Raw genomic sequence first — 14,021 nt, 5'->3', positions numbered from 1 at the left:
ACTGGAAGGATTGGATTGCAAACCCACAAAGCATTACGCCAGTGTCAATATCTCCTGGGAACTCCTGGGAACAAATTTGATTTAATTTCATCAGTGTACTCACTGGTATTTTTGGAGAAAAAAAAAATGTATTCAACCAACTCAATTATCAGAAAGGAAGACCAATGGAGAATCACAGAAAAATACAATTATTTTGAAATACCAAGACAGGAAAGTGAAGAAGTGCTTTAACGACTGACCATGCTGTGCTGTGATGGCCGAGTGGTTAAGGCGTTGGATTCGAAATCCAATGGGGTTCGCCCCGCGCAGGTTCAAATCCTGCTCACAGCGGGATTCCACCATCTTTATCGTAGGACTGCTGACCAATACATCTATACACTCCGCTACCTGTCTGAGCTATTAATGTAAGTGCTAGTGGAAAAATCGCTAACCTTACTATGAAATGCACAAGGACTGAGTAGGAGCAAATTTTGATCATCTGCTTAATCAAAGTGTTGCTTACAGGAGTTTATCAATAGTTTAAAAGTGACTCAAAAGTGACAAATTTTATTTAAAGTTAAAACAAAATTATTCAAACTATAAAGTATAAACTAAAATGTTTTGTGTTGCATTTGAAAACGCGCGATTTTTTTTTCCCGTCACCGGGTCGGTCAAGAGCGCCCAGGTTAAATTAATCAGCTGTTTCGTCCATATTAATAAGCGGCAAACCGGCCACCAATCATAAAAGGGCTGCCAGGGGCCGCGCTGCGATGATTGGCTGAATGGCCCGCCAGTCATTTCCTGGGCGTCGCCGCCAAGGGCAGCTGTCAGATTGAGAAGCGGAAGGGTCGAAGCAGAAACTCGGGGGCTGAGGGGGCACACGGCGATGAGCGAGGCTCGCATCGTTCACCTACAAACATGGTTTGATTCTTGACAGATAAAGGTTTGTCTCCCCCATTAACAGATAGCGTTTGATAACGCACACAAGCTCGATGTGGCCGTTGTTTTCGTTTCGTTTGCTTTCGTTTCTTCCGTCCAAGTGAACGTCCAAGGTCCATCCCCTGTTGTTTTTAGCATTCAGCTAGCCAGCCAGCCAGCTAGGGTCGGCGGGTCGGTCGGGTCGGCTGGTACTCACTCACGCGCAGGGGTCTTGTGATATTTCAGGAGGGGTCTTGTGATGGGAGGGGGGGTCGCTTCCTCTGCTACACTGGTCGTGGTGCAGCGTGAGTCTCCAGCCATTCCGCGGACATACCGCTGCACTCGGCGGTGTTGTGTGAGCTAACGGCAGGCAGAGCGAGTGAATGCGCAGGGGCGTAACTGGGGATGTTTGCGACTGCGAGATTCTCCGGCTCCGCGTCCTCGTCCGTTCATTGCTAATGGACTGTCTGGACTTCCCTTCATGGAAAAGATTTGTGGTTGCTGTTGTGTTGTGTTGTGCTGTGCTGTGTCATCCGACTAGACACGAACCCTTATGATATTGTGATGGTGTAGTGTTGTAGTCAAGACCGAGACCAAGACATTATGAAGACAAGAGAGTATCGAGGTCGAGACAAGGCCAGGACTTTATATATTAAAGAAAAATAAGGGGGGAAAATGCCAGTATGTTTTTTTTTTTTTCCCCGAGTTTGCTTCTAAATTGAACAGCAACATCTCTTTTCAGCAACTTTTAATATTTTTTCTTTAATATTTTTCTGCTTTTCCAACTATTTTGAACCATTTAAAAAAACAACAACAACTGTGCTTCATATAATTAAAAAATAAATTAAGTGGGAATAAGGGGATGGGTCACTCTGGGTGTCACAAACAGAGCGTCAAACAAAACAATTTTTAAAACACTTCTGAGGTGACTACGTTCAACTACATATTTGCCTGCTTTCTCATCACTTTAATCCTTCAGAATTGTTTCTTTAAGCATTTATCTCTAACCAGATGTGCTGATATTCTTCACCAGAACCACGTCACCGTCACCATGGACACGTCCAACAACTTTGTGCTCATCCATGGGAAGAACATCTCCCATAACACCATGGGAGCTGCTTCTGCGACGCCCCACATGTCCATCGACAAGCTCTTCCCCGCCCTGCTGGAGTGCTTTGGCATCATAATGTGTGGCTACATCGCTGGCAGGTGTGGTTCCGTCCAATGAATGATTTCCTCCCCATTTATCTCGATGACTAGAGGAGTTAATGGCTCTTTCTTGGACTTCTCTCCGAAGGGCTGACATCATCACGGAGAACCAGGCCAAGGGTTTGGGCAACTTTGTGTCCAAGTTTGCTCTGCCGGCACTGCTCTTCAAGAACATGGTGCTGCTGGACTTTGGCGACGTCATCTGGTCCTTCCTCTGGAGCGTCCTGATTGCCAAGGTTTGCCCTTATTTTGGTTGTTTAGTCGCCGTTAGTCGATGACGTCGTGCGACTGAGACTCCAACGTGTGATTTTGTTCAGGTGGCGGTGTTTGCGCTGGTGTGCGTGCTCACTCTGATGGTGGCCAGTCCAGAGAGCAGATACAGCAAGGCAGGCCTGTACGCCATCTTTGCAACGCAGAGCAACGACTTTGCCCTGGGCTACCCTATAGGTGAGACGTTATTCACGCACAGACGTGTCTTGCTTTGTCCTGCAACAACTTAAAAATATTCATCCTTCCTTCCTCATGTCCAATTCTCTTTTTAAACATCTAGTTGAAGCTTTGTATGGCAGTACGTACCCAGAGTACCTCCAGTACATCTACCTAGTTGCCCCGGTCTCCCTCATGCTGCTCAATCCCATCGGCTTCGCTCTTTGCGAGGTGCAGAAGTGGAGGCAGACCAACCAATCACATCACGGGAAACTTGACATCGCTGGAGTTGTAATTCTACAGGTTGCTTCATTGTTTATAACCTTTATTCATCTGAAGTGTTTTGTAGCTCTTTGCCCTTTGTCTGAAGAGCTTTATTTCCTCTCCAGGTGCTGAAGAACCCAGTTGTGTTCATGGTTCTGGTCGGAATCATTGCTCACTTTGCCCTGGGCCAGAAGATCCCAGTGGTTCTGTCAGAGTTCATCGACGGCCTGGCCAACTCGTTTGGAGGAGCCGCCTTGTTTTACTTGGGTCTCACTATGGTGAGTTTGTGCTCACTGTCCTTTCTAATTATGGGAAATTCTAATTTACAGTCAAATCAGTGAGTTTCTTGAACCGTTCTCGTCTTTCTGTGGTGCAGGTTGGCCAACTTAGAAAACTAACACGAGACACTGGTGTTGCCTTGATTCTCCTAATCACAGCCAAACTGTAAGTGGTATTCTAACAGGGTCTAATTTCACTACATGCATGCTTATAAACAATGAAAGAGGATAATATTCTGCTCAGTTATCACGAAGCATACCAAAGCGCACACTTCTCATCGCTCCTTCCCTGCAGCCTGGTGATGCCGCTGGTCTGCAAAGACCTGGTGGAGATTCTGGACGTGGGGGTGAACAGCACGAGCGCCAACCACACCAGCCTGTCCAACTTTGCCTTCCTGTACGGAGTGTTCCCCACCGCGCCCAGCGTGGCCATCTACGCCGGACACTACAACGTGGAGCTGGAAGTGGTGAGTGGAGCTGTGACACGCTGCTGTCTGGCCGGGCGAGGTCCTCGGCCATTAACACCCGGTAAATGTGCCATCAGGTCACGTCAGGGATGGTCATCAGCACCTTCCTCTCCGCCCCCATCATGTATGTGTCCTCCTGGCTCCTCACCATCCCCCTCATGGACCCCACGCCTCTGGTGACGGAGCTGGAAAACGTTAGCTTCAACATCAGCATCGTCAGCCTTCTCGCACTGGTAAGTGTGTTGGATCTTTTTCAAGGAGAAAATCTTCACGCACCATCTGGCTCATTATTGAAAGCTTCTCCGCAGAGCATTAATTCAAAGAGCTTTGAGTCACTGGTGCAAAATAAATTATTCATTGTGACTTACAGTATTCATATAGCCCCTAAAGTGGGATCGATCAAACAAGTCGATTTTTCCGATGCAAAAACAAATATTTTAACCTCTAAAATAGATATGAATTGTTTTGTTTTCCTTCCTTGGCTGTGATCATGTTTCCGTCTCTCCTCTCAGGTGTGGACCATCGTGGTGATGTTGCTCAGCAGGAAATTTAACAGGCTGCCGCACCTCTTTGCCTTAAATCTCTTCCTGGCTCAGGTCAGTGCAAAGTCACGGTTCGGGTGAAAATCAGAAAATTGGTTTTAGAACACCGCTGGCAAACTTTAAATCTGGTGTGTCGTGTTCCTCCAAAGTTCCTGGTGTGTGTCAGTATGATCTTGTGGAACTTCCTTGTGAAGAAGGAGGAAAATGTCGTGGGCAAAATGTTCACCTTCACTCTGCTCTACGGCTCCTTGTACAGCGCCTACATTTGGACAGGTGAGTGTTCACCTGTGTGGGCGCATCTCGTGGGCCGTTTGTGCCTTGATCCAGACTAAAATATTTGTGTCCACTTTAGGCTTGATCCCTCTGTGTCTGGCCCTGACTAACAGAGACGACCTGCTGAGACTCAGACCAGGAGTGTTCATGGTTTTAGGCTGGGGGTGAGTCAGCTGGAAACTGGAGAAACAGCTTTTTTTTGGGAACATGGTATTTTTTTAACAACCTTGTTTTCCCTTTGCTCCTGCAGGGTTCCGTTTCTCATGGTGGGAAGTCTTCTGGTATTAGGCCAAAGGACTGACACAATAGACTCTGCCTTCTTCTACGGCCGAGCCCAGGTGAGGGGAACAACACTTTGAAATCTGTTGTTTCCAATTTTAAAGGTCCAGTGTGTAATATTTGGAGATTTTTAGAGGAAACTGCGACGTCAAGTGGTTACATTTTAGATTCACTCACCCTCCCTCTCCTGAGTTTGCCAGTGAACTACGGTGGCCTGCATGCGCAAACCTGGATACCTTGTGCACCTTCTTCTTCTTTGGTAGATCATCACCTCGGCTGTGGTGCTGGCAGTCAGCCTGGTTCTCGGCGCCATATCCCTGATGGGTCTGAGTCAGGCAGACAGAGAGCAGAGGGGCTACGAAGCCCTGAGCAGAGCCGCTGTCACGGGCCTCACTGACGAGCTGCCGGCCCCTGCTGGCCTTGAGGATTCGCAGCAGCCGCAGATTGGAACTTCGTCTGCCTGCAGCATCGACTCGGGTACGATGTGCTCCCGCCTTCATTTCCCACAATTATTAGTTTCTCATCATTCATTTGGGTTCAATTAAGACCAGAATTAAAGCAAAATCTTAATATAATCTGAGTTGGTTTTGAGTTTAGAGGTCAGTCATTAATAAAGTGCGTCTTATTTTTTTATTCCTTGATGTTGCCAGACATCCACGGCCTCCCTTCTCTCCAGATTTTACCTGACATGATTGCCAGCACACAACAGGAGCTCTCAAATGGTATCAAACACAAGTTCCTCATAACCCTCTAACCCATTTCATATTCTTACTTGTGGTGAAACATTTGCACACCTATTTGAAAAATATTTATTCTCAGCTGCGAAAATATCTAAATCCTGATGACTCGCATTTCTTCCCCTGACCCCCTCCAGGCCACAGTGGGGCGCTGTGTGAGGAGCAGCAGCAGCATCATGGCACCTCGTACTCTGAGCAGCCGCTGAACCTGCCACCGCCTGGACCTCCGTCTACTGACGACAGGCAGACGCTGAGACACGCGCTGCTCTGCCTGCTGCTCTCTGTCAGCCTGCTGGCGGTGAGGATGCTCACCTGAGCGTACAGTTGGCAAAGTAGCAGGGAGTGGGAACAACAACAACAATAATAATAATAAAAATAATGATATATGTGGGACACAATATGTTGTCTGTGTGTATGTGTAGAACCTGTCCAGCTGCCTTTGGTGGCTGTTCAACAAAGATCCAGGAAGACTTTACCTTGAACTCCAGTTCTTCTGCGCTGTAGCCAACTATGGGCAGGTATGTGTGTGTGTGCGCGCCACACAATTCAGGAAGATTTAACTTCATCTGAAGACTCTCAATTTTCCCTCTCTGCCCTCGTCAACCCAGGGCTTCCTGTCCTTCGGTATCTTCGGTCTGGACAGACACCTCATCATCCTTCCTTTTAAAAAGAGGTATGGATGTAATGTGAGCTGGCTCTTTATCCCACGTGTTTGTCATTTCCTTCGCCACCGACTCTAAAGAGAAACCTGTGTGTGCGCGTGTGTCAGGTTGGCTTGGCTGTGGCAGGGCCGGGACAGTGAGGACCTGAGTCCCTCAGGTGTGCCGGAGGAGGTCCGACTCACCTGCACCCAGTTTGTCCGCTACCACAAGGACCAGTGCGTGCAAGACATTGTGCACACACGCAGGTACTGGAGGCATGTTGTGGTAGTAACATGTGAACAATGGAAAACTGTAGAGTGGGATTCTTGATTTCCTTTTCAGTTTCTTCTGAACTGGCGAGTTCTAAAATCTGACCACAAAAGCAGCATTTTTTGTTTGAATTTGGTTGCAAATTTGTGTTATAATTAATTGAAGGAGATATTTAAATGAAGATTTTGAATCCTAGATTTGAACTGAAAATTTGAAAAAACAGCTAATTCAGGTTGAATCTGTAGCCACTTTGTTTTCTCCTATTGGCTGCTGTTGGATTCATCATTTTTGCTGTTAGCCAAGAAATGACTTGCTGCAACCATGGTGCTTTCTACAACACTGAATTTTTCTTCCTTAAGCTAACACATCAAATCATTTGTAATGTCTTTTCTCTTTATCAATGCTCTTTCTTTTCTTTTCTTCCTCCTGTCTTATCCTTTGCATGGCCATGTCCCCCTCTATCGCCCCCTAGTGGCTCAAGGGAGAGCGTCAACGCTCCGACGGGTGAATCCTTCCTCTGAAAGCAGCAGGTTTGGAAGAGATGGACGGAGGAGCAGAGGAGCGTGAGCCCAGGAGAGCCTCCGAACGAGAAGCCGAGGGATCCGCACCACTTTCACCGAACTCACCGTCAGGCTGCTGATTCCCTTCCATCCCAAACCCGGCCTGAGCCTGAACCTCAGCATGAACACTCAAGAATATGTTTCCAGCTCCGACAGGAGCAAGTTTTCTCCCACCTTCACTTTCACCAGCACTTCTTTCCTTCTAGTCCACCCTTCCCACAGCCCCGAGGCAGAGACCTGGTGGCCTGGTGGCCGGTCCTGCTGAGTGGAGGCTCGGCTCTACGACCTCTGACCTCAGCTGGGAGGAGTTATGATTGACAGTTCAGGGATGAACCCGCCCTGTCCCGCGACAACTACTACTGCACGTAGTACCAGGGACAGGGAAGCTTTCAGAGCATGAGAGAGGATGAAGAGCAAAGAGCAGCAGCCACAACTGTGAATGGCACAACTGCTTTATGATGCAGTTTCAACAAGAAAACACACAAAATTCTGCTATTGGAGACCTGATGTTTGACTGATCTGAACTGAAGAGTTGGAACAGAGTTTTCAACCTGAGCTTCACTTCGACTTGCATGTCTTTTTGACTCTTCCTGTAATTGTGTAACTATTCGACTGCTGCTGCTGCCGCTGGTACGTAGGGACCTACTTTGAGTCTCTAGCAAAATTGCAAAAAGTTGATGTTGCGGAGATTTTTGTACACCTGAACCAACTGGGTGGAAGGGGGAGTGTTAGCAGTGGTTGCAAGCATGAAACCCATCGTTGGACTTGATTTTTCCTCCTCTACTCGGGAAGAGTTGCCATTTTTCCCCCTCTTTATTCTGAAGTGTCATTGAATCGGTGGTGAGGTAAAGAACCACAACAAGGCAGTTCACTGTCTGGACTGTTGGCGGAGCTGCAGGGCCGCTGACTGATGCTCGGCAGTCCATGGCGTCGCTGCCTTGCTTTTTCTTTTTAAGTTGCTGTTGTGTTATGTTTTTTGCACATCCCGGCCCTTCAACTTCAGCGTTCTGTACTTTGCACGCCGTCTTTTCAACCCTTTCCTGTCTACGCATGACTTGGGAGCAGCACAGACGTCTGCTCGGCACTGAACCGTTTGCACTGACTGACTGACTGACTGAAGAATTCAGTGTTGCTTTTCTTTCACGTTATGCAACTCACTGGATGTTTTTTTTTTTTTTTCTTGCGTAATTTCCATGGAGGATTCGTGCCATGTCTACGTCTTGTGATGATGATGTGGTTTTCCTGTCATTGAATTCAGTGCAGTTCAGTTTGACCTTGACTCAGACCAAACTTGAGCTCAAGTGACCCCCAAAAATATACAGAAAAGACTCCAAACTTGATGCTGCTCAACTGTTTACAATTGTATGTGTGAAGCATCAGCTGTGTTTGTTTGTTCAGACACCGGCAGTATTTGTTTTTTTTACATTTTTGTTGTTTTTTTGGTGCGCTGGTCGACTGACGATGACGGAGATGTTTTATGCCACTATGAGCAGGCACTGCAGGGGTTTAATGCCAAACTAATGCTGGGATTTGAGGTTTTGTTGGCAGGATGCTGAGTTTAGGATGGAAGAGGACAGCAGACATTATGTCTGTGTGAGCATCTTCTTGCAACCAGACACCAAAAACCTTTTGTGGGCCATTTGTGCAACAAGTGTGGAGTTTGGTCACGGTGCCTCCTGAGTTGTTGTGTATGAAGTGCGTTTGTGTGCGTTGTACGTGTTGAAAAACACACACACAAAAAAAAAACGAAACTAAAAAAAAACCATGAAAGGTCAATTAAAAACTGAGATTTTTAATAGTTATGTTTTAAGAAGTTTTTTTTTCTTTGTTTGCTGTAAATCATCGACGGATACAAAAGGCACAAATAAAGCCACTGTTTGCATCCAAAGCCCAGTGTGTTTTTCACTGCTGCTCTGAACTGTCAGCACACATTGTAGATGTTTATCAGCTTCAACACCATTTAACACAAAGCAAACCCTAATAAATCTCTCGGCTCTCATTGAGTAAGACAGAAACAACAACAACAACAAGAAACAGATTTTGCTCCGTTTACTTTTTGAGCTGACTGCCGTGGACCGAAACAATAACTTTAGAAAGGTATTTTCAGAAACTGTTGAAATGAAAAGCGAGGCTGACAGGATGTCTGAAGCCAAAAAGCGCAAACATCCAGCGTGTCCATCATCATCAGGCTATGGAAGGGAAAAAAACCTGCCTATGCAATAAAAAAAAACAACTACATTAAATCATAAGTTAATAGCTCACAGAAAACATATTAAGCCATTGAACATCAATGACCCGTTTGATGGATTGTCTGCCTGCGCTACAGCTGCACCTGAATTTAAAACTCCTTGTGGTTTCCTATAAGACTATTTCCTTCAGACTCCCCTTTTGAAAGGAGCGCCCGTGCTCGACTGCTACAAGTTTGGCAGACAAACTTCAACTGAAATGTTGTCGCTGAGTCTGTTACATCTAATTTTACACAAGGCTACTGTAAACTCAGCTGGAAAATACATCCACAGCTGCATTAAGACGTAAGTGCTTCAGAAAACTTCAGACGTTCAGATGAACTCGTTTCCTTCCCTTGTAAATCCAGAGTTGACTCCCTTTAAGCTGCAGCTCCCATCGAGCCCAGATCTCAAATCCAGGTGTAACACGACCAGGCTGGATCACACGACATTCAAGTAGGTTGAACCTTCAGCGGGACCTTCCAAGAAATCCCAAGGCCGGCGAAAATAGAATCTCACGAGCCCGCTTGAGGTTTGGGGGGATTCACAACTAGAAAGGTAAAGTTCAATTCCGAGCCGCAATCATCGCCTCTTCCTCTCCTGTTGGGGTTCAGGGTTGCTGTCCAAGCCGTCCACTTTGAGGTGATCCCTGCTGTAGCGCCTGATCAGCGCGCCGGGCACCAGGGCCATGAGGGCGATGGCCAGCAGCTGGGCCAGAGTCCCCCAGGAGAAGATGTCGTCCAGGGAGGAGATGCGCGAGAGGATGGAGCCCGTGCGGACACAGATGAAGTTGTACGGGATCAAACCTGGAGGGCGACGACGGTGAGTTTAATGTCCACCACTGCTTGTGTGTATGTGTGTGTGCATTTGTGAAACCTCACCTATCAGCACAGAGAAGAAGAAAATGGGCATGGGGATGTTGAGGACAGGACAGGTGATGTTTAGGAACCAGTTGGGGGTCATAGGAAAGAAGCGGAGGAAAAGGAGGAAGAAGAACAAGCTGCTTCGGTTTTCCTCCACCTTGTGGGAGGAGTGGGAGGGGTGGGGGTGGGGAGAGAAACAGGAAGTGCAGCGAAAGGACAGAGGTGTCAAGAGGAAATGACACGAAGTACAGGTGAGTGCGGCGAAAGAGCATCTTTCAGTAGATTAAAGCTCTCAGCAGCTTTCAGGATTCACCAAAGTGGAGGTGAATGAATGAAACAAAGGTCAAACTGTCAAAACTGTTTATGCTAATGAGTTTGTTCCATTTCTGCCCACGGATGCACATTAAAGTTGGGAAACACTCGCTCACTGAACTCTAAGAAGACGGGGACCTTTAAACCAGCGGAAGCCTCAAAATTGCCTTTTATACCCAAGTCTTTTCAAACATCTCCCCCTGCTGGCCACTTTAAAGAATGCAGCATTATCTTAGTCTAGTCTTAGTTGAAGTCTTAGCAGCAGCTGAAAGGAGACTTTACATATAAAGTTTATATTCACACACAGACAGACAGATAGATAGACACACAGATACAGTACATATAGATACAGATATAGGTATATAAATAATCAGAGCAAACCAGTCTGCTGAGTTGTGGCCGATTTTGTATGTGTGTGTGTGTGTGTGTGTTCCCTTGCCTTTCCCTGCAGCAGCGCCACCTTCTCGGGGAAGAGCTGCACCACATGTTTCTTTCCAAAGGTGGCGGAGAGCAGGTAGCAGAAGGTGGAGCCGGTGGTGGTGAGCAGGCAGGCCAACACCAGGCCCTCCCAGGGCCCGAATATAGCACCGGCGAGCATGTTCTGGAGGGAGAGGAGCACCGTGATGATGATGATGATGATGATGATGATGATGTTGTCACATTGTGTGTTGTGTGCAGCGCTGCCACGCGCCAGGAAGGAGGAGCCCGGGATGGCGAAGGACTGCTTGTAGAGGTAGGCGCTGCAGAAGAGCAGCAGGACGTAGCCATGGTGCTCCCTCTTGTAAAACTTGAGCATCTCGGCGAGCTCCCGCAGCTCCTCCAGGTCTGACGGAAACTTCAGGCTGACGCAAAACAAACGACAAAAACAGCAACAACGAGATTCATTCCAAATTTCATCACAATTCTCTGCTTTGCTGGTGTGGTCCTTTTAATTTTTACTTGCAGCGCACTTGCTGTAAAGCACACAAGGTGGAAGAGTAGGAAAAGAGCAAAAATAGTTTAAGAAAAAAATTGTTCAACTGTAGTAAACACGTTATTACCATCAGACAAAATAGGCAGATACATCAGCAAGAAAACACTGGGGGGGCAGGCGGTATATAGCTGTGTGTGTGTGTGTGCGTGTGTGTGTAACAGGATACATCTGATTGAGCGACAGAAATAGCGTCACTGCCCGTAGACTCAAGCAGAGGGCAGGCAAACACACACTTCCTTGCCTCCCTTACACCCTCTCTCTCCCTCTTTTTCTCTCTCTCCCTCCCTCTCATGCTCATACACACACTAGACAGCCACCCCCCCACCCTTCAAATTGCAGACTTCCTTTCCCACCCTATTCTGATATTCAGCATTCCTTTCTCCCACTGGTCAGGGAGGACGACCACGCTGTTCCCCGATTGGTCATCAGATCAGGAACATGGTCAGAAGGGTCACTGGTGGGCAGGCGTGCCAGCTGTCAATCACCCCCTCCCCCAAAAACCCCTCCCCCCACCACCCGTGCCTCCTCCAAATATGAGATACACAGACATTGTGCTTATGAGGCTCAGTATAAATTACTCAGGAATGAAAGGCACATACAAAATGATACGTGCATGAGTGCACACACACACACACACACACACACACACACACACACACACACACACACACACACACACACACACACACACACACACACACCCCTCCAACTGCCTTGGTCGGCGTTATTTTATCGTCCCTCGACGTCAACCTACTTGACTGTGTGCCGCCCTCCCACTAGCGCCACCTCTCTCTGTTTCTTAAGAACACAAATTTGTATTTTGTCCTAATTCCAACAATGAATGCACTCACATAAGATTTGACAAGCTAGTCAAAACACTATGCATCATCATCATCATCATCATCATCATCCCTTCAGTCTGTGCATTGTAACTGTATCCATGCAGGGCTTCTATCCCAGCATGCACTAGGAAGGAGAATGAGGGTCGTTAAATTTACTTTATATTTAGCAAAAAACAAAAAAAATGTGTGAGCTCATACAGTCGTATACATGTGTGTGTGTATGTATGTATGTATGTATGTATGTATGTATAGATAGCTAGATAGATAGATAGATGGATAGATGGATAGATGGATAGATAGATCCCAGTCATGGCTGGAGACAGCCGAGTTTCTGCCACCTGTAATGTTGGGGGGGGGAGAGAGACCCAAAACTCACCAATCAGCATTGCTGGGCAGCGATGACACAGACCAGTGACTGACATGGAACAAGCAATAACACCAAAGTCTATAAGCGACAGCATCAGAACAGTTTCATAAAGAGGCGTGTTAAACCATGTGCGATCACACAGCAGCACAAACACAGACATGTTTCCATGTTGCTGTGATGCTGAATGTTGCTTAAAGTTACTTTTTCAGCTTTAAGAGGAAAAGGTGACATTATTACAGGGGGAAAAATATATATATGCAGAAAGTTTTGCGAATGTGCAGTGGGCATTTATTATTATTATTATTAGGCCTTGACATCGCACCAGAAGTTCTTTTTCCATCGCGTTTTGGAAGAACTTTCCCACTCAAGTCCACTCTGTGTTTTTTTCCCCCTTCCTACCTGGACTGCTGATCCCCGTCGTCCTCCCCCGCCGAGCCCGGGCGGCCGGGCCTGTCCCCGGGGGCAAGGTGAGTGGACAGCAGGTAGAGGAAGACGGTCGCCGCCGCCACGATGGCAGCCAGTCCCGCCAAGGAGCGCATGTTGCGCCGCCTGCGACTCCTCCGCTCGCCGCCGGTCGCAAAGTTGCGCTTATTAAAAGGCTTACAAGGTGGGCAGAGAGAGACCCTCCCACCCCCGCGAAGCAGCAGAGAAAGTCGACGTGTTGATATCCAGCCGGAGGGCACCGAGGAAGAGGAGTGACTGACGGCAGAGCAGCCAACAGATGACTGTTGACATTCTGGACGGATCACATGGCGGCCCGGCGACCGGTCAAGCGACTCTCTTAAAGGGGGAAACCCAGCCTCGTGTACCGGTAACAACACAGCCACACCGCTAACTGCGAACAGTTACGTGTCGTCTCTCACATCAGACACGTGACCAAACTCATATTCTGTGGACGACACCTGTTTAAACGCTTCACTTAAGTTTTCCAAGCCGGTTGACGTCATAGAGGATTCAGAGAGCGTAGTTCTCCAAGTTAACCACTAGGGGGAGATATTGTACAGGTTGTGAAAAAAGTATCTGAAAATATATATGTATATATGTGTATACACACATATACCAACAACCGCCTCGAAAAACTCATTCATTCATGTAGTTGAATATTTAAGAATGACGTTACAAATAGAATTTAAAATGAAACCAACAAAGTCATTTCCTCTTGTATTTGTGGAAATAAAGCATCAAAAGGTTTGATCCAGATTTGACTCAGGTGTGTGCTGTGGCGCTGGGAATTTACAATCATTCCCAATCCCAGTCAGGTGTGTCAGGCCTCCTTTGGCTCAGCAGCTGATTCAAATCATCTGCTCGTCTTCACTCCAGTCTAATCACCCAGCAGGTGTTTGACTCGTTGAGCTTTGTCGCACCTGGGAAACCAATAAGGATTTTGAAAAGCCCAGCATCGCACTGCAATTTTAAGATTATACACATAAAAGGGTGTCTTTGGAAATATAGTAGATTAATAAGTATCTATCCAAAGTCCATATTTACACAGAGCACAAACTCACGGTTGTGCCAGGTGCAGAAATATTCTCATTTAATCCTGGGGAGGGCATGATGTTAATTTGAAAAAAGTCTTAGACCATTACACATTATGTT

General features: G+C 47.0%; 2 protein-coding genes and 1 non-coding gene across 5 annotated transcripts; 2 read left to right on the top strand and 1 right to left on the bottom strand.

Annotated features, from left to right (window-relative positions):
- The first annotated feature begins 247 nt into the window (after positions 1-247).
- On the top strand, positions 248-330 carry trnas-cga (transfer RNA serine (anticodon CGA)). The gene has a single exon. It is a non-coding gene; the product is annotated as a tRNA-Ser (tRNA).
- Positions 331-632: 302 nt separating this feature from the next.
- On the top strand, positions 633-8,574 carry gpr155b (G protein-coupled receptor 155b). Its single transcript, XM_076050889.1, has 20 exons — positions 633-922; positions 1,931-2,106; positions 2,195-2,342; positions 2,424-2,553; positions 2,657-2,835; positions 2,922-3,074; positions 3,173-3,240; positions 3,370-3,541; positions 3,619-3,774; positions 4,054-4,137; positions 4,233-4,356; positions 4,436-4,520; positions 4,607-4,694; positions 4,899-5,112; positions 5,286-5,357; positions 5,510-5,670; positions 5,795-5,890; positions 5,981-6,045; positions 6,142-6,279; positions 6,756-8,574. Exons 2-20 carry the CDS (start codon positions 1,949-1,951, stop codon positions 6,802-6,804), a joined length of 2,340 nt encoding a protein of 779 aa, XP_075907004.1. The 5' UTR covers positions 633-922; positions 1,931-1,948; the 3' UTR covers positions 6,805-8,574.
- A 45-nt stretch (positions 8,575-8,619) lies between these two features.
- On the bottom strand, positions 8,620-13,365 carry LOC142904655 (transmembrane protein 41A-B-like). Of its 3 annotated transcripts, none has more exons than XM_076050890.1 (6): positions 12,825-13,365; positions 12,435-12,503; positions 10,935-11,085; positions 10,683-10,844; positions 9,950-10,088; positions 8,620-9,874 (listed from the first exon to the last, which is right to left on the bottom strand). In XM_076050890.1, the coding sequence occupies exons 1-6, from the start codon at positions 12,962-12,964 to the stop codon at positions 9,651-9,653; spliced, it is 885 nt and encodes a 294-aa protein (XP_075907005.1). In that variant the 5' UTR covers positions 12,965-13,365; the 3' UTR covers positions 8,620-9,650. The 3 variants fall into 3 exon arrangements, with proteins under 3 accessions (XP_075907005.1, XP_075907006.1, XP_075907007.1); XM_076050891.1 differs by having other exon boundaries at positions 12,435-12,473; XM_076050892.1 differs by lacking the exon at positions 12,435-12,503 and having other exon boundaries at positions 12,825-13,360.
- Positions 13,366-14,021: the final 656 nt, after the last annotated feature.

Source organism: Nelusetta ayraudi, unplaced genomic scaffold, assembly GCF_046127955.1.
Source record: "Nelusetta ayraudi isolate G7.1 ecotype Tasmania unplaced genomic scaffold, CSIRO-AGI_Nayr_v1 ptg000130l, whole genome shotgun sequence".
Classification (NCBI taxonomy): domain Eukaryota; kingdom Metazoa; phylum Chordata; class Actinopteri; order Tetraodontiformes; family Monacanthidae; genus Nelusetta; species Nelusetta ayraudi.
This window is presented reverse-complemented; position numbering and strand designations above follow the sequence as displayed.